Raw genomic sequence first — 19473 nt, 5'->3', positions numbered from 1 at the left:
ATTGTCATAAATTATACTACTCGAAGGTTGTTCGTCTTTATCTAAAAATTCACCGTCTACCTCCACACTCGGAAGCCACTCGACATCTTCTTCAACATTATAGCGGACTACAACTAACGACTCATTCCCTCGTGTTCCGAGAATTTTCACAGGCTTAACGATCTTTATGTTTTTTTTACAAATAAAATTGTCTTTCAAATGTCGTTTCATCGAGACAACGGAACTGAAATATTGATTGCACGAGCATGTTCGTGAATCGAATTTTGATTGCACCGAAGGACAATAGGTGTCATAAATGGCATGTGAATGCCCAATCTTTTGTAGTGTCACGAATAATGACGCATAGTTTCAATATCGTTGATGTTGGCGTGTTTCAATCCTTCGTTTGACTGTATTATAGGCGACGGTGGTGGCAAGCCGTCCTTGGGCAGAAATCGAAACAGAGAACTACGCCTTGGTTTACAGCAACGATTGTCAGAACATTTGAGTATTTGAAGCAAATACTGAGACTGATGCACATGTCGGCTGCACCACTTTTCGTCCTTCGAGATGATCGATGCCTGATCGATATCAGATTGTTCAGGCTTTATATATCTGGAAGTTAAGTAGCAAACAATAAGGTTTCAGAAAATCTCGTTTCCTGTCAGATACTCACTCAGCTACAGTCAAATGTCCATCAATAAGTGTATCTGACCAGACTTCTGCTAGAGCCTTGCCGGCGTATGAGAAATTCTGCTTCTCCAATTCTATATCAACAGTTTGTCCCTGACTGTTTAGGTGAGTGCCATAGTGATCGTGCGGAAGTATCAGGCCTGTCAATGCTCTGCTTAACGGCGCCATACGCCGTTCAATCCGGTTGAAGGCACTACGTCCTGGTGCATTGCACGCGATCATGATGGCATCTAAGTCTAGTTGCACGAAATGATGAACTGCCATGCTAATAACCTTTTCGTAGCGCGGATTTTCGTCTGGCCCACCTGTTTCAACACATTTTATAGCATTTATATAAAAAAAACTGTCGAAAATCAATATTTACCGTCCACAATACAAACAAGAACCGGTTTTGGTTTCAGTTTTCCACCGATCGTCGTATGTGTAAATTCGCTGAATTCAGACTTTTCGTAGATCTGTTCCAAATCCCGTGCGTGCGAAAAAGCTGTAGACGAAGAGTGCTTGGATGACCTGCACAAAAATCGTTGTAGGCTCATATGCAGTTTCTAGAGTAAGCATTACCTTATAGCCACAAACGTTGGACCTGAATAGCTTATCGCTGACGCATCGCCACCACCGTTTTGCCTTAATTTGACAAAATCCATAAACCGATGGAGTCAGTTTGTGTCCTTTCGCTATCACAAAGTCGTGATCGGGAAGCTTGACTCTACAAATTATTTTTGAGATAACTTATTGCTATGAACTTCTATAACAAATTAACTGATCTGATAAATACCTGTACTCCATGTGCATTAGCAATGGCGCTTGTTTGGATGCCGCTGGTAGGCCTATTGCAACCTTAGCTTTGTCATCCTGGCTAATGTATGTCACTTCATTCGGCCCTAATAACGAAGCCATACTGTCAATATGACTGATTGTTGTTTTGGCAAACCTTCCGTCCATATGATCTTTATGCAAGTCGTTATCAGGTCGGATTAGCTTCACTGGAACAGAGTTGACATGACGCTTTCCTTCGGTTGAATTAGCTCTCTTAGGCAATAGTCTCAAATACGTTGCACTCCGTGACAAATTATAACCATAATCTTCGCGCAGTTTTGTTACTAGATCATCAAGGGTTTTTACTGTTCTTATGGAATCGTCTCGACGCCTCTCGTGCGCTGCAGACCCATGCATGGCCAAGTCATGGCCCACTTTGCCTCGAATGCTCAATTTCTTCTTTAGATCTGGATTATTTTCGCATGCATTTTCAAGCGAAGCCTTTTTTCTAAGGCGTCGTTTCCGGTGTCGAATCATATCACGCTCTTTCTTTTTTAGTCGTTTCCTTAATGCTTCTAAATTCTTTGTCTTTAATTTCAGTTCACTTTCCATATTTTCGGTCAACAGTCCACAATCTCGACGCATTTTCAATGCTTTAACATCTGATAGTAACACCACAATCTCACTTTTTATGCTGCATTGAGCTGGAGTTGGGTTGGCTTTAACGCTCTGTACCTGGTCGGTTACATCGATTTGTGTTTCTTTGTTTGATGGTGCACCTTCTTCTTCAATAACATTCGAGGCGGCTGTTTTTTGAGAAGTCGTTGGATGTACTATTTCTTCATTTTCGACAACGGGACTTGATCGATTTGTCGATTCTTCAGGTGCTTTAACACTAAAACCATTTCCTTTTTCACTGGCACGAAGCCAAAGTGTATGAAGACTAACCTGCTTTCTTGCCTTAATTTTATTTAGTTCAGAAATTCTAGCCTCAATTAGACTAGCAACATTTGAATCGTTTTTGATGTTTGACCAAATGTTGTTCACATTGTCCTGAATCGATTGTTTCGATTTTGTTTCGGAATATGCTTTTGAATAAGCACAAAATAAGTCTTTATACAATTTTCCTCTATTGATGGAACTCATTTTAATCACGCAACACGTTGAGTAATACGAGATCACTACTGATTATTGACCATTCAGGTCTAATTTGATTTTTTGGAAATTTTCAAGTTTTTCTTGTAAATATTGTAGGATATCGTTCAACAATTGTTTTAATTTTTCACGCACGCTGCGGACGTCACTATCTTCATTGTTCTCAATAATTGAATTGATTCTTTCTAAGTCACGTAATATATCACTAATTGAATCTGGTATATTTTCGTAGGGAATTAAATCACAAATACTCGCTTCGAATGCATATTTTTGTTTTAATTCTTTCAGTTTATTGTCACAACGTTTGTTTGCCATTTTATATCGAACACATTTAGAACGCGCCACGATGACCGATATCTATCAACTGATTGCTAACAGCAGAGAGAGAAGAGAATTTTATTTTGCAACCACCAACGCTTAGATATTCTTTTATCTATTGTTTACTCCCCAAACCTGTTATCAACAACATAGTGTAAATTGTAAAATTGAAGGCTGCACTTTGTGCTTTCGAAAAAATCGTTTTATTACAATAAAACTAAATATGTTGGAATTAAATTTCTCTATTTTTCTATTTTAAAAAATTCGTGCGTAATTTCAGGGGGGGGAGGGGGGTGTGCCAAAAGCGTGCGAAAGCGTGCAAGGGGGGAGGGGGGGGGGTCAAAAATTCCGAATTTTGAGAGTGCGCAATTTGTGAATGGCCCCTTACTGTAAACATACATTCACTTGCTCACAAAACATTTGGCTATCGTCAACACAACACTACACTTAATGCGTACTTTCAATCAAGTGAACATGTGTTTTCGAGACATATGAGGACCGAAAGTAAAATGATGACAGTGACATTTACTTTCGGCCCGCAAATACACAAGCCCACGGGGCGAAAGTAAAATGATGACAGTGACATTTACTTTCGGCCCAAGGCCTGAATTTTTTTACTTTCGGTCACCATTTGAGGACCGAAAATACAAACTTTCGCAGTATTTGGCATAAAAAGCAGATTTTTTTCCTGGAAAAGTTTTATGACATCACTTCATTTGCAATCACCCCTGTGAAGATATATTCGGTGGAAATATCCAAAATTTCAAAGTACAGTATTTTTGGCACCAGTAACTCTGCCTCGTATTGTTTGCATATGATTTTTTTGTTCATACAGACTGGTGTGCAATCTTTGTGTGCAATGTGTTTTTCAAGTATAATTTTTATGATCGCACCATCACTTTTAGATACTTTTAGATAAGAAAGTGAGCTGTATGTATTAGGGTGGGTCGATTTTAACAACTTGAAAATCCACACCTAGTGGCATGTGTAGCTTGCCAAAACTAGTCAAACTGCATCATTAATTTTTCTTTTCCGAATACTTTTGAGTACCGCACAATAGATTGAATGGGTCTGTCAGGCTTCTTTGAAATTTTCATATAATTTTTTTTGAAAAAAGCTTTGGAAAGCCTTGTAGATGCTGAAATAGACTAAAACAAACAAAATCAACTTATTTTGAAAAAATCGGTGCAGTCGAAGTGAAAAAATGTACATTTTCTATATAAAATTGGGGGTCTGTCAACTTTGAACCACCATAATGTACAATAAACTTCCTCAAATTTGATTAAGTCTGTCTGTTAGAGTTAGAATGGGTAAAAACGACAATGATGTATATTGTCGGAATGTCTCAGATTGATTATTACCGAAGTAATAGTTCCAGAGGTCTATTAGAAAAAAAAATCATGTTAAAAACGTCATTTTTCGAAGTAGTAGATTCTGATGTTAGAACGAAATATGATCCTTCGAATCTACTACTACTACAACGCTACATAAATTCATTTCAGATTAGTTTGATATTTCCAAAGATCTCTTACACAAGTTGAGCAAACATCGAAAATCATGTCCGACCACGAAAAATAATGGGAACAAAGTGAGCAATCAACGTCTCGGGGAGCGTTATCATCTGAAGGCCGATTTGGCTTTATCAAGTCAAGCGTTTTAAGTGAAGAAAGCCTGCCAACAAAACTTGACATCATAAGGAGAGTATGTCTGAGTTACAACAATAAACTTGATGATGAAAACAAAAACGAACTGTTGGAGTTTTTTGTTCCTGATGTTGTACATGAGGTTCTTCTAATTTGGAAAAAGACACAAGAAAAATAAAAGAAACATATGACGATAGCGAAAAACTTTTTGATATTGCTCGCTGTAAATGTGTCAGAAATAGTGGTGACCGACAATTACGTTTAACTGAACTTCCTGAGCCAACAACGGAAATTTCTACAGATTTCCTTGCGACAACTGAAACTGAATTGGGAATAACTGGCAGTGAATAGAATCTGTAGAATGTTTTACATTTGAACACGCTCCAAAACGTTTACCATTCTATTTCGTGGTCGGACATGATTTTCGATGTTTGCTCAACTTGTGTAAGAGATCTTTGGAAATATCAAACTAATCTTAAATGCATTTATGTAGCGTTGTAGTAGTAGTAGATTCGAAGGATCATATTTCGTTCTAACATCAGAATCTACTACTTCGAAAAATGACGTTTTTAACATGATTTTTTTTTCTAATAGACCTCTGGAACTATTACTTCGGTAATAATCAATCATTGTCGTTTTTACCCATTCTAACTCTAACAGATAGATTTAATCAAATTTGAGGAAGTTTATTGTACATTATGGTGGTTCAAAGTTGACAGACCCCCAATTTTATATAGAAAATGTACATTTTTTCACTTCGACTGCACCGATTTTTTCAAAATTAGTTGATTTTGTTTGTTTCAGTCTATTTCAGCCTCTACAAGGCTTTCCAAAGCTTTTTTCAAAAAAAATTTTATGAAAATTTCAAAGAAGCCTGACAGACCCATACAATCTATTGTGCGGTACTCAAAAGTATTCGGAAAAGAAAAAGTAATGATGCAGTTTGACTAGTTTTGGCAAGCTACACATGCCATTAGGTGTGGATTTTCAAGTTGTTAAAATCGACCCACCCTAGTATGTATGCACGTAAAATTTTGTATGGAAGTGAACTTTCACCTGGCAACGGAAAATTGCGGCAATAAAAATAAATGTTCGTTTCGCCAAAAAAAAGATGTTGCTCGCCAAATTGCCGAATAGAAGTAGACAGGATCTGTTTTTATTTCATAGCCGTCGCATAAAATAAACCTCTTCAATTATCGTAAAAGTTTGTTCTTTTTCAGCACAATATTTCAGGCCTTTAATCTTAACCGTAATGTCATTTTTCTATTGTCTCGAATTGATTGCATGACATTAAGAACCTTGGTGTTGATCGACTGTGTGTATCGTCAGTGTTTAGTTATGGCTACGAATACAATTTGATCAATATGAAATCGACACAATAAAACTGGGAATCCACCAAGGTGTCCGACGCCTTAAAACATACTGGAAAATGTCTCTTCGAACAGCCATAACACAAGTACAAATAACGGGAAATCTGTCTCCCGCAAGGCAAATACTATCATCTGATTGACTCAAACTCTCTTTTGGCGTTGTTTGATTAGATTCCATATTCTCTTTTGCTCTCTGCACTTGCCTTGTTATAAGTCAAAGGTGGTAAGCATCTTATTATTGATCGACTCGTCAATTAAGTTGGCGGGACAAAGTTTAACACAGTGGCTAAGAAAAGTACAGAGTAATCCACTTCTAGGTATCTAAGTATAGATAAATCGAAATACCGTTTTGCACTCGTTGAAAATCTCACTTGCGTATCTAAGCTTCTTGCTTTGTAATTCGAAATAGCATACAAAGTGAGATAAATCAGAGAAGCTGATAGAGGGACACCAGTAACAGCTAAGATACGCAAGTGGGATTTTTTACGTGTGCAAAGCAGTAACCAATCGCTTTAAGATTAACTGAAATAGTTTCTTATACCATCAGCAGCTGCTTTAGTAACTCTCACATCTCTCTCAGACAGAACATACCGAAAGTTTATTTTTAAATTATTTCGTACGCACAAAATGTTATCTGTTTAAAAAAAAACCTTTTTCTACTGTCCGAAGTTTCTTTTGCGTAAAATGTACAAAATTAAACATGATCTTCATTCATCACGCGGACGTGCACATATTAATCATCGAAATGATTACATTGAAATGTTGGTTTCTCGGTGTAAGACAATGTTAAAACCATGATCAATTATACATGCTACCGGCAACACCATCCCCCCGTTCTGCTCCATAACTAATACCATGATAAATTAACCAGAAATGTTCTTCGGGAGAAATGCATTGAGTTGAATTATTTTATTGTTTTCCTGAGCCAGGGAATCCAATTATATATTTTAACGTAAACCTTAAAATTGTGTTTGGTTAGTCGACTATTAAACATCCTACATCCCCTTCCCCTCCCATAAAACCGGTTTTGCACACAATATATTCAAATTAGACCAGACATTAATTTTAATTACTTCCCCCTTGATGCCACTGAACGCCACTGAACTTGAGCCATTGATTAACCATAAATGTTATGTATATTATGAAACCCATATTCCGCAGACATAGGCACAAATTAATTTCATAAATACGTTTGTAACCATACCATTAACGTTTATAATACGTTGCTTTTGTTTTGTTAGTCAAACCAGAGTACAAACAAAAACCCACATTACACTACAAATGGTGTATATGATGTATTCAAATACGTACGTACACATGTTACATCCATGGAGCAGAAGATATGCTGAATAGCGAGACGTTTTATGCGATTTATTAGAATTAAAATAAACATTGAAATTGAAATTGAAAACATTAAAGCAATAACTTGATTGCATCAATTGTACCGAAAATGCCCATGTATAAAATTATGTGTAGATGTTATTCGCCCCATACAAACAAAACCATATCAATACCATAACCCATAACAAAATGTTGTATAGGCTACAAGCATCGCCCAGCCAGCATTGAAAGGATTAAATTTATCACTAACATCCGACAGTGCATTCATTCAAATTTCCGAATTAAATTCAGCCATTTCAAGTGTAACAATCAAATATTATGAGTTTTTGTATGTGGCAAATGGGTACGCTATGGAAATATTATAATACCAAAGAGCTCTCTCTTCTGTTTTTGGTTTTGATATTATGGTGTAGTCGGTGTTTTCTCTATACGCGACCCCGAAGCTGATTCTTGATATCGGTCATTGAAAATTATTATTACACGACCGATGTTTTGGGTCCAAATATAACACATTTAATGTATTGCTCTATCCATATGCAGCATGCATGCCTTTACATACATATATGTCATTTGATTGCACCGCATCACCATTGCATGAGATAATTGATATGTGGTTGTTGTTCCCATCTCTTTGTTCCAACTAAAATAGTAGGTAATGGAATTTTCTGAGTAATATGCACGGAAAAGGTATTTGTTTTTCGATATGGATGACGGCAGAGAGTGAAGTATAACGAAAACAGTCGAGAAATGGAGGAATTATTGTTTCCACATACAATATACACACATTAAGCCATCATATTGTACATAAAACATACAGCATAATGCATTGTCCGTCATGGTTTCGTGAATATACTGCTCACAATATGGAACTAAATAATTGGATAGACCAAAACGAGCATATAATATAAATTTGCTCGATTTTCTAAAATGGAAACATTGTAGACGCCGTATAGCAGAATATAATAATGTCTCGAAAACTGAATGACGTGCACATCTTTTTGCATGAATTGTTTATCACTCGAAATACTAGGTCTCACCACTTGGGTGGGTCAGGCCCCTTGACTGCTTCTCTATATTTATAAAATATTTATAAAAACTCTGCTTTGAGTTAAAAACAACTCTAAAAGTAAACAATAGGGCAATTACCGACCCGAGTTTAATTTTTTATACTCGAGTATAAAAGTTTAAAGTTTACGATTTTGACATTATCGTATAAATTTGATGATTGTTGACTGAAAAAAAATTACCTTTTTAGTCGACGAATTTTGGCAAACAAACTGCCTGTGTGTAGCAAATGATCTCAGGAGTCCGGTTAACTAATAAGTTTTTCAATTGGACAAATATCTTTCGAGCGATACTACCTCAGTTGTTGTCGTGCCATCAAGCATTACAGACATTTTAGTATTTTCCGTTTTTTGCTTACATTTCATACATTTCACAAAATCGATCATAGTGAACGTATACGTGTAAGACGTACATATTTTATGAGGAGTGAAATTTGTAGTCCATCATTGTACCTTCAGCTTAGGATCACGATCTGTCACTCGTCAAATGAAAATTTTAACAGTGGTGCATAATACGTATTACATGATTAGAAAAGAGTTAAGATTTCCTCAAGTAATATTGAATTAATTTAAAATGAAACAGACTATTTCGGGAATAAATCCTAGATCCATCAGATCGATTTTGTTCATCTGTTAAGCAGACCTCGTAAATTTGATTCTTTTAAGTATAGTAGGAAAACAATTCGAAAATCAGATTAGACATAACAAGTTATCATCCCACCGAGAAAATAGGCAAAATGCTTTTGGGAATAACTCAGAGATCATTGTCCATCTACGAAATTGAATCCAAAAATATTATTCCTCGTCGAATAAACCAAAAATTCGCACATCTGGTTCAGGATTTTTCGAGTTATCGTGTAAACGAAAACCAGACAAAAAGGCTTTTGGTAATTAATTCAAGATCACTAGTACTACATTGGCCATCTACTAACTTCAACCCAAAAACGTTATTCCTCGTCGAATAAAACAAAATTTTCAAATTTGGTTCAGGATTTATCGAGTTGTCGTGCTATCAAAAAAAAGAACAATTTTGTTGTTATTATCGATATCATTGTGACTACCTATGTTCTATGTAAGACGAAGCTTTTAGTTTATTTTTTCTTGATAGGTTTCTAGTGTAAATTATCGTTTAGTTTTAGAGTTGGAAATTTATTTTGACGATCGAGAAAGTTTTTACTCGTAGACGTGAAAGTTTTTACGTGTTACGGCTAGAGGTGAGCGCCGGTCAAAAAATCTCGGCGGCGGCTAGCCGAGTGTAGATGTGTCGGCGGCGGCGCGCCGAAAACGATATTTCTCGGCGGCTCGGCTTAGCCGTGGCGCGCCGATAGATTTCGAATAATTTAAAAAATATTATAAAAACTCATACAAAAGTGTTTTTTTACAGATAGATCGACATAAGAATATCTACTTTATTTCTTTCAAATTTTTTATCTTTGAAAATTTAATTCGAAGAGAACAATAAACTGGGTGTGCTAATTGGTCTGTTCCAAGATCATTTCGAAATGTCAAATTTCATCCACAGAAGGACACTTAACCTTCACTTTCAGGTTGACGAAAATTTTAACGAAATTTGTTGACGTTTCGGTTATGTTGATCTCTGTGGATGAAATTGTCGTCGTTCGTGTTGTCAAAGTTCGGGTTTATATTTGGAAAGAACAACAAAACTTCTAAAGTTTATTGTCAAAAGCCAATAGTATTTTCTAATTAGTGGGTATGCCTCGAGTTACCTTTTCATAATATGCAGAGGGATAGTACATAAAGTACGTAACGCGAGAGAGTCATACGTAGGTCTGGACATTTTGTTACAGATAGTGCACAATATTCAGAACTATATGGAAACTTTGTTACGAGATATAATGAAACCTGGAAAATACAGACTTTTTGGGTCATCCCAGAGCTTTAAAAAGCTTGAGGATGCTCATTCATGAATCTCATTAATTTTTGGAAACGTAATTTTCTGAAAGCCATTTCTACCTGGAATTCACTAGAGAGTAAAAAAAAGCTCTTAAAATGCTTGAAATGCAAGGTGAGGTTGAAGTCGACTGAAATTTGTTTTTAAAATTTGCAAAGACATTGAATTTGACAACACGGCAACAAGTACTCTTTTGCCCCAACAGACGACAGTCTTTCATAATCAGCTTTAAAGAATACATACATTTACATGACAGCTTGTGAAAAAATTTACAGCGGAAAGGTTCATCGATATTAAAATGTCACAAAAAAGTATTTTAGGAAACATTATCACTCGCGGAACTACAAAAAATACAAATTTTAATACTAAGAACGAAGATTTGCGTTCAAAGAAAAGCTAAACTCCATCGGAGGAATTTAAAAAATCGTGATATTTAGTTGAATTTGGCCCTAAACTTATTTTGTTGTCCAGTCGATGAAACTGTAGGCGGCTGGCGGCGCGGCGGCTGATGTCATTTTTATGTACCGGCGGCGGCGCTCGGCTACATTGCCTAATCACGTAAAGCATTGTACTTACGAGGTTCCAAGTTGTGTATTTGATAAGTGGGGAATACAGCCCTCCCCTTCGGGTTGGGCTGTAACACCCCACTTATCAAATTCACAACTTGGAACCTCGGAAGTAATATACTATTACTCGTAGACGTACGTTCCTTTGTGGAGTCACAATGAGGTGATTAATTTTTTAATGTGTAGGCATCCTGTACGTTGTATTTACATTGTCTGCGATGAGAATGTAAATGAAATTTACATGTGTGATTTTTCGATGACTTACATGCTTTGCGCGATCATTTACATGCGTTGGTCGGTCATTTTTCGATGATTTTGTTTATGTTTTCACTTCTCACAAACCACGATATAAATTGGAATTTACGCAGGCAAAACTATTTTTTGGTACACGTTCCATCGATACAATTAAGAAAACACTAAAATCACAACTGAATTTATAATTTGAAACAACAAAATCAAAATTTTTCATTGATACTGAGACTTACAACAAACAAAAAGTCAAAAAATATGACCGAAATGGCGTACACATCCGATGCCTACTAAATGAAAATGAAATTTTAGTTCAATATGGTTAGAAGTGGAAAGGTTCCGAAATGCTGTTTTATGCAAAATTGTTTCGTAGTTTTCATCTTAGACAATGTAAATACAATTTAATGCCTACACATTAAAGAACAGTACAGAAGAGCCTATGTGAATGAGTAATACATGTGTGCGAAATTAGGCGGTTCGCCTTCGGCTCACACGCCGCAAACATCGCACACATGTATTACTCATTTACATAGGCTCTGCTGTAATCTACTATTAATTTTTCATTACACTAACTACGAAAATTGTAATTTTCGCTTCCCGAATGAGAAAACCTTCGGCCACGGGCTGCAAACTTCGCACACGATTTTTTACTTTCGTCCCTTGTGATCCAAATAACCATTTTGCTATTGTTGTCATTTTGTGTCATGACTGAATTATTGACACCCACTGATGATGATCTCGATTTGAGATCGAAATATTTGGCAAATAAATTGGTTTTTCTGAGCTATTCCGAGTTTCGACTTTAAATGCTATAAATCCTCATTGATTAAAACCAAAATTTCCGAAATCGGTTCAGATTTACTCAAGTTATCGTGCTACAGTCAAAGGCAGTCAATTTTCAGCATAAATTTGCTTCAGCTGTTTTTCAGCTGATCCACACATACAATCAAATCTGGTTTTCCTTGTTTATACGGTTGAAGCTGCTACACGCACGCGCGTGGTAGTGGTAAAACCGTATAAAGCCTTATAAACGGTTGTGATTGTTTGTGTGGATCAGCTGAAAAACAGCTGAAGCAAATTCATGCTCAAAATTGACTGTATCAAAAAACCAGAAAAAAACTATTTTAGGAATAACTCCCATATCAGTAGGTTGATATTGCCCATCTGCGAACTTGGCCTCAGAAAATTTATTCCTCATCGAATAAAACTATATTTGTGAAAATCCGTACTTAAGTTATCGTGCTATCAAGCATTACATACATTTCAGTATTTTTCGTTTTTTGCTAACATTTCATACATTTTCACAAAATTGATCAAAGTGAACGTATTTTACGATATAAGACCCTTGACTTAACAGTCAAGGGAATAATTTTTCTGCCGTGTCATGGTTTCACTCGTGGAGAGTATTATTGTTGGACCGAAATGTTTAAAACGCTTCGGTAATGTCGATTTTTTTGGCCCAAATTAAATAATGCACGTTCTCGAAATCCAGTGACTTTGTTACAGATTTTTCTTCTTCTTCAAATTTTTGGACTGTCAAACTAACGCTTGGGCTGGTCTGTATCCTTGACTGAAAATCTGTTAATTAAGTTTTTGAATTTTTAAAAATTACCTTTGATCGTGAAGGGAGTTACATTGCCTATATACCCTTTTACTATAACTGTACTAAAAAATACTTAAAATTAGGTTAGAGTGACATAATGTCGTCGTAACTATTAACACGTAAGGGATAATGCTCGAGCAGGCACTTTAGGCACACCGGAGTGCTTTCCGGTGTGCCTAAAGTTGACAAGTGAAGCCACAACAAGTCCAACATTCTGACAACGCTTTAAATGTATGCATCTTGCATCAAGAGGTCATCCATATGATTTTTAGATACATCAATGTATTACATCATATTTATTTTGGCGTACTTTATTAGGCCCAACCGGTATCGAAAACAATCGAATATGCATTTCAACTAAAATGTACTAAATCTGTGAACTGCACATTGCTTTGCCGATCCGATAGTAATGCAAGATACCAATCAAGTTGAAATAGCCTCCTTCAACACGTAAGAACTCACATGTAAATAGTGTCACTAAGTTTCTCTAAATTTCACCAAAAGTGTGTCCAAAATAGGCTCTGCTCCGTCTCTTGTCAAGGCACCAAAAAATCTTCCTACTGATCACCCCACACGGTGGGGCTGAATGAACTTTAAATAAACATGTCGACTTCCATCTCGGTTCTTTTCATAGCTGAGTTAGGGGAGGCGTGTACTATCCAACGGCACATGTTGCAAGCGCAACCGCTGAGCCGTTTCTGAGAATTAGGAATATCGTCGCCTGGCTCCGCGGAAGTTGCTGGACCAGTGTTTGAAACTGGAATCGGTAGGGGGACAAATTCTAAGAACAACCATGTAAAAATTATTGCTCTCGGTCATTTGGTCGCAGAGCAATAGAAGCTGAAAGTCGAAAATTCCACCTCTTCAAGGAGTAATGCCTCCTCGACGAAGTTCCCAATCCAGCACTTTGATAGCGTTTCTAGACAAAGTTAATGTGCTCTTTGGAATGGCAATAAATTTTTTTTGAAAGTGGTCTCTTTTTGTACATTTTCAGAAAAGTCACTTTTTTCCTACCCTCGGTGAACTTTGGCTGCTTCCATACCTTGCCGGTTGAAATATTTCAACACAACATACATTTTAAAAGTTAGCCTGAAGTCCTACCTTTCCAATGATACCAAATATGTCATGTATGATTGTCAGGAAGAACTGTTTATGATAAAGATTTTGCATCGAGGTCGGGCTACTAGCAAATTTAGGGTCATTGAAAACGAAATTTCTATTCTTATGTTTGTTATGGCAAAATAAGCAGATATTATACGACGGATAACTCACGTAAGTCGATTAGACATACCTCAAAGACAATAATTTGTAATATTTGTAAATTTCGTTTTCAATGACCCTAAATTTGCTAGTAGCCCGACCTCGTTGCAAAATCTTTATCATAAACAGTTCTTCCTGACAATCATACATGACATATTTGGTATCATTGGAAAGCTTAGACTTCAGACTTACTGTTACAAGGTATGTTGTGTTGAAATATTCCAACCGGCAAGGTATGGGAGTAGCCAAAGTTCACCGAGGGTAGCAAAAAAGTGACTTTTCTGAAAATGTACCAAAAGAAACCAATTTCAAAATTGTTTTATTATTATTCGAAAGAGCACTTTACCCTAGTCTAGAAACGCTATTAAAGTGCTGGATCGGGAACTTCGTCGAGGAGGCATCACACAAATCTTTATCATAAACAGTTCTTGCTGAGAATCATATATGGCATATTTGGTATCATTGGAAAGGTAGGACTTCAGGCTAACTTTTAAAAGGTATGTTGTGTTGAAATATTTCAACCGGCAAGGTATGAAAGCAGCCAAAGTTCACCGAGGGTAGGAAAAAAGTGACTTTTCTGAAAATGTACAAAAAGAGACCACTTTAAAAAAAAATTTATTGCCATTCCAAAGAGCACATTAACTTTGTCTAGAAACGCTATCAAAGTGCTGGATTGGGAACTTCGTCGAGGAGGCATTACTCCTTGAAGAGGTGGAATTTTCGACTTTCAGCTTCTATTGCTCTGCGACCAAATGACCGAGAACAATAATTTTTACATGGTTGTTCTTAGAATTTGTCCCCCTACCGATTCCAGTTTCCAGACGACGATATTCCTAGTTCTCAGAAACGGCTCAGCGGTTGCGCCTGTGACATGTGCCGTTGGATAGTACACGCCTCCCCTAACTCAGCTATGAAAAGAACCGAGATGGAAGTCGACATGTTTATTTAAAGTTCGTTCAGCCCCACCGTGCCCACTGATGCCAAGACAACGTATTATTGCATCGCTTTGTTACTCCGAGTCGATAGGCTAACATTAATTATTGTAAATGACGTCGGTAAAATAAAGACTTGAATCAATTGACGAAAATCCGATTGTATAGACGATTTGCAGTAATTTGAAAATTCCCAATAGCGAAACATGTGAACGTAAATTTCTATTAAAAGTTTTGAATTTTTAATAATTTGCCTACACTGAATGGTAATAATTTCCAAATATGTACATGGGGTACTATATTTGGGACATTTGCATTTTGAAATCAATATTAAATAGTTAATTACAGTACACACGAATATCGTGAATCGTCAATAAAATCTGCCCCAAGCAACACTAGGTCCACATTGTATTGTACTTGCATTGTATATGCTCAAATGTATTATAATCTGTAACTGTATGTCATTAAAATGCTTAATCACTCGAATGAATACTGAAGAAGGTTTTCTGAGTACGTAAAGCCGTTATTAATTTATCAATAAAACAATAGAATTGTAATTGTAAATTGTAAGTCGACTATACTGCCAAATTTTGAAATAACAGTGTGTTCATCTTTACCGAACGTTAAGAGAAATTTTTGCAAATGGAGAAATCAAATTGTTAGCCCCGTACGAAGTACTGGGGGCTTATAAGATTAATATGCCGTTTGTAACACGTCGAATTGGAAGCAGACAGTAAGGGCAAAGCATTTGGTTGTGTTCATAGATGACGAATCCGCAATAAAAACAAGGCATCAGAACAGTCGGAGCGTTTGCTGCGACTTAGCCCCGTACGACCCGTAATCCTATTTCGTTCGTAACCATAATACGTCCGTAGCCGTAATACGCCCGGAACCCTAATACGTCTACAACCCTCTAATGCGTCTGTTACCAAAATGCAAGTCAAGTTGGGCATGGTCAAATTTACTGAAAGTGTTCATTTTTAAAATTGCGCATAGCGCAATTACGAAAGCCCGTACGAAGTACCTCTCAAATAAAACCAACAATTTACGATATTATTTTCTATTGGGTATTCAATTATCTCTCAAATGAAACCAAAACTAGCAAATCGGATGAGATTTACTCGATTTATGTGCAAAAAACACTTAGGGCCCAATAGCGGCCTTAGTCCAAGGGCCCAAATTTGAAACTTTTTTCGCCACGTTCTTTTCGGTATTCAATTACCTTCCATAAAAAACTAAATCTAGTAAAATCGGATAAGATTTACTCGATTTATGTGCAAAAAACACTTAGGGCAGAGTAGCGGCCTTAGTCCAAGGGCCCAAATTTGAAACTTTTTCCGCCACGTTCTTTTCGGTATTCAATTAGATTCCATAAAAAACTAAATCTAGCAAAATCGGATGAGATTTACTCGATTTATGTGCAAAAAACACTTAGGGCCGAGTAGCGGCCTTAGTCCAAAGGCCCAAATTTGAAACTTTTTTTGCCATCATTCAATTCGGCATTCAATTATCTCTCAAATGAAACAAAATCTAGCAAAATCGGATGAGATTTACTCGATTTATGTGCAAAAAACACTTAGGGCCGAGTAGCGGCCTTAGTCCAAGGGCCCAAATTTGAAACTTTTTTCGCCACGTTCTTTTCGGTATTCAATTACCTTCCATAAAAAACTAAATCTAGCAAAATCGGATAAGATTTACTCGATTTATGTGCAAAAAACACTTAGGGCCGAGTAGCGGCCTTAGTCCAAGGGCCCAAATTTGAAACTTTTTTCGCCACGTTCTTTTCGGTATTCAATTGCCTTCCATAAAAAACTAAATCTGGCAAAATCGGATAAGATTTACTCGATTTATGTGCAAAAAACACTTAGGGCCGAGTAGCGGCCTTAGTCCAAGGGCCCAAATTTGAAACTTTTTTCGACACGTTCTTTTCGGTATTCAATTACCTTCCATAAAAAACTAAATCTGGCAAAATCGGATGAGATTTACTCGATTTATGTGGAAAAAACTCTTAGGGCCGAGTAACGACCTTTGAGCCCTACCAACAAGCTCGCGTTGCATCCTACACAAAAACAATGTTCAGCAACTTTGTTCTACTCGTCAATACCTTTCATTTGATATATCACAAGCATCTATTGCGTGCGTATTTCGGTAGATATCGTCGAAAGACTGAAAAACACCTATAGGGCCCTAGCTCTGGAAGGGCCGACCATACCATGCCCATTTTCGAACTTGACCTTACTTTTGTCGATACCAATCGGGGAAAAAAAGAATTTTGAAAAAAGGTTGTGATTTGCTCAAGCTAGAGGGGTCACGGACGGACGGACGTCTCAACCGGTCTCAGAAGTCCAACAAAAATTTTTCTAGTAAAGAGACGTCTCTACCGGTCTCAGAAACGGAAAAAAATATTTTCTGAAAATGAGACGTCTCAACCGGTCTCAGAAGTCCAACAAAAATTATTCTAGCAAAGAGACGTCTCTACCGGTCTCAGAAACGGAAAAAAATATTTTCTGAAAATGAGACGTCTCAACCGGTCTCAAACATCCGAAATAATATTTTCTGCCAAAGAGACGTTTCAACCGGTCTCAAAAAACCGAAATAATATTTTCTACTAAAGAGACGTCTCAGCCGGTCTCAAAAATCCGAAATAATATTTTCTACTAAAGAGACGTCTCCACCAGTCTCAGAAGTGAAAAAAAACATTTTCTGAAAATGAGACGTCTCAACCGGTCTCAGAAGTCCAACAAAAATTATTTTAGCAAAGAGACGTCTCTACCGGTCTCAGAACGGAAAAAAATATTTTCTGAAAAAGAGACATCTCAACCGGTCTCAAAAATCCGAAATAACATTTTCTACTAAAGAGACGTCTCCACCGGTCTCAAAAATCCAAAATAATATTTTCTACTAAAGAGACGTTTCAACCTGTCTCAAAAATCCGAAATAATATTTTCTACTAAAGAGACGTCTCTAACGGTCTCCACAATCCAAAATAATATTTTCTACTAAAGAGACGTCTGCACCGGTCTCCACAATCCGAAATAATATTTTCTACTAAAAAGACGTCTCCGCCGGTCTCAAAAATCCGAAACAATATTTTCTGCCAAAGAGACGTTTCGACCGGTCTCGCACTGTCCACCCATATTTATTAGCGATGAGACTACGCACTTAGTCTAAAGCGATCTGGAAACCTAACTACAATGAGACCTTTCATCCAGTCTCAGGATTTGTAACAACGGTTCAAAAATAGAACTACCAGTACATATGTCAGATTTAGCAGCAAGCGTAAGGTCGTTCGCGGACCGCACTGGAAAGTTAAGCATCATTGGTCGCGGTTAGTACTTGGATGGGTGACCGGAAAAAACATCACGAAATAAAAAAAAGGTAAAAATAAAATTCATAAATTCATAAAATTTACTAACACTTCTCTACATTTACAATAGCGAATTATATAAAAAAATGAAAAGTGGTGGCCATCTGTTGACTCAATAAAGAAGTATACGAAAAAAAAACTCGAAAAATGAGAGACGTCTCAAACAGTCTAAAAAAACTCTCGAATATGAGAGAAGTCTCAAACAGTCTAAAAAAAACTCGAATATGAGAGAAGTCTCAAACAGTCTAAAAAAAGCTCGAATATGAGAGACGTTTCAAACAGTCTAAAAAAACTCGAATATGGGAGACGTCTCAAACAGTCTAAAAAAGCTCGAATATTAGAGACGTTTCAAACAGTCTAAAAAAACTCGAATATGGGAGACGTCTCAAACAGTCTAAAAAAATTCTTTTTTTTTCTGTCTTTAAAATAGCAATTCGCAATGAGACCACTCAGTCAGTCTCACCAGGTCTAGCAAATCCAAAACGAGACCACTCAGTCAGTCTCACCAGGTCTAGCAAATCCAAAACGAGACCACTCAGTCAGTCTCACCAGGTCTAGCAAATCCAAAACGAGACCACTCAGTCAGTCTCACCAGGTCTAGCAAATCCAAAACGAGACCACTCAGTCAGTCTCACCAGGTCTAGCAAATCCAAAACGAGACCACTCAGTCAGTCTCACCAGGTCTAGCAAATCCGAAACGAGACCACTCAGTCAGTCTCACCAGGTCTAGCAAATCCAAAATGAGACCACTCACTTAGTTTCAGGACGTCTCGCAAATTCAAAACCATTCTCGAATGAGACGTCTCACCATTCTCGGATGAATTCCGATGAACAATCTCGATGAATTTTCGGTCTCAAAGGTCAAAAATACGTAGTCTCACTGCCATACAAGTGAACCGGTCTAAAATAGGTCTCAGAGACCACTTTTTTTTCACCCGGGAAGGTAATATCATTATAACAGAATCAGATGTGCGGTCGTGCAAAAGTTTGATACAAACGCCATACTACCTCTTCCTTTCATTAAACACAAAATTTTGCATAGAAACTCATTTCATTTCATTTCCTTTCATTTATTTATTTCAGTTTAAATTCAATTATAAATACAAAAAACATCTGCGTAGCTCTAGTGTGACGAAGTCAATTCGAAAGAGCTACGATTTAACTCGGGATTGTTTTATGATAAGCACATGAAACATTCTTGTAGACAATATAGCGAAGCAATTACTGAGACTTGAAAACATCTTATAAACCGATCGGGTCTACCC

General features: G+C 36.9%; 1 protein-coding gene across 1 annotated transcript; it reads right to left on the bottom strand.

The window, feature by feature from the left end:
- Positions 1-326: 326 nt before the first annotated feature.
- LOC119082021 lies at positions 327-966 on the bottom strand. The gene is made up of 2 exons (XM_037191339.1): positions 656-966; positions 327-594 (listed from the first exon to the last, which is right to left on the bottom strand). Exons 1-2 carry the CDS (start codon positions 934-936, stop codon positions 327-329), a joined length of 549 nt encoding a protein of 182 aa, XP_037047234.1. The 5' UTR covers positions 937-966.
- Between the last annotated feature and the right edge of the window lie 18507 nt (positions 967-19473).

Source organism: Bradysia coprophila, unplaced genomic scaffold (assembly GCF_014529535.1).
Source record: "Bradysia coprophila strain Holo2 unplaced genomic scaffold, BU_Bcop_v1 contig_373, whole genome shotgun sequence".
NCBI classification, from domain to species: domain Eukaryota; kingdom Metazoa; phylum Arthropoda; class Insecta; order Diptera; family Sciaridae; genus Bradysia; species Bradysia coprophila.
This window is presented reverse-complemented; position numbering and strand designations above follow the sequence as displayed.

Coding starts and splice junctions, on each gene's coding strand:
- LOC119082021 (XM_037191339.1), bottom strand. CDS start 936: ATGGCAGTTCATCATTTCGTGCAACTAGACTTAGATGCCATCATGATC. Junction 595..655: donor GGACATTTGACTGTAGCTGA/GTGAGTATCTGA, acceptor CTTAACTTCCAG/ATATATAAAGCCTGAACAAT.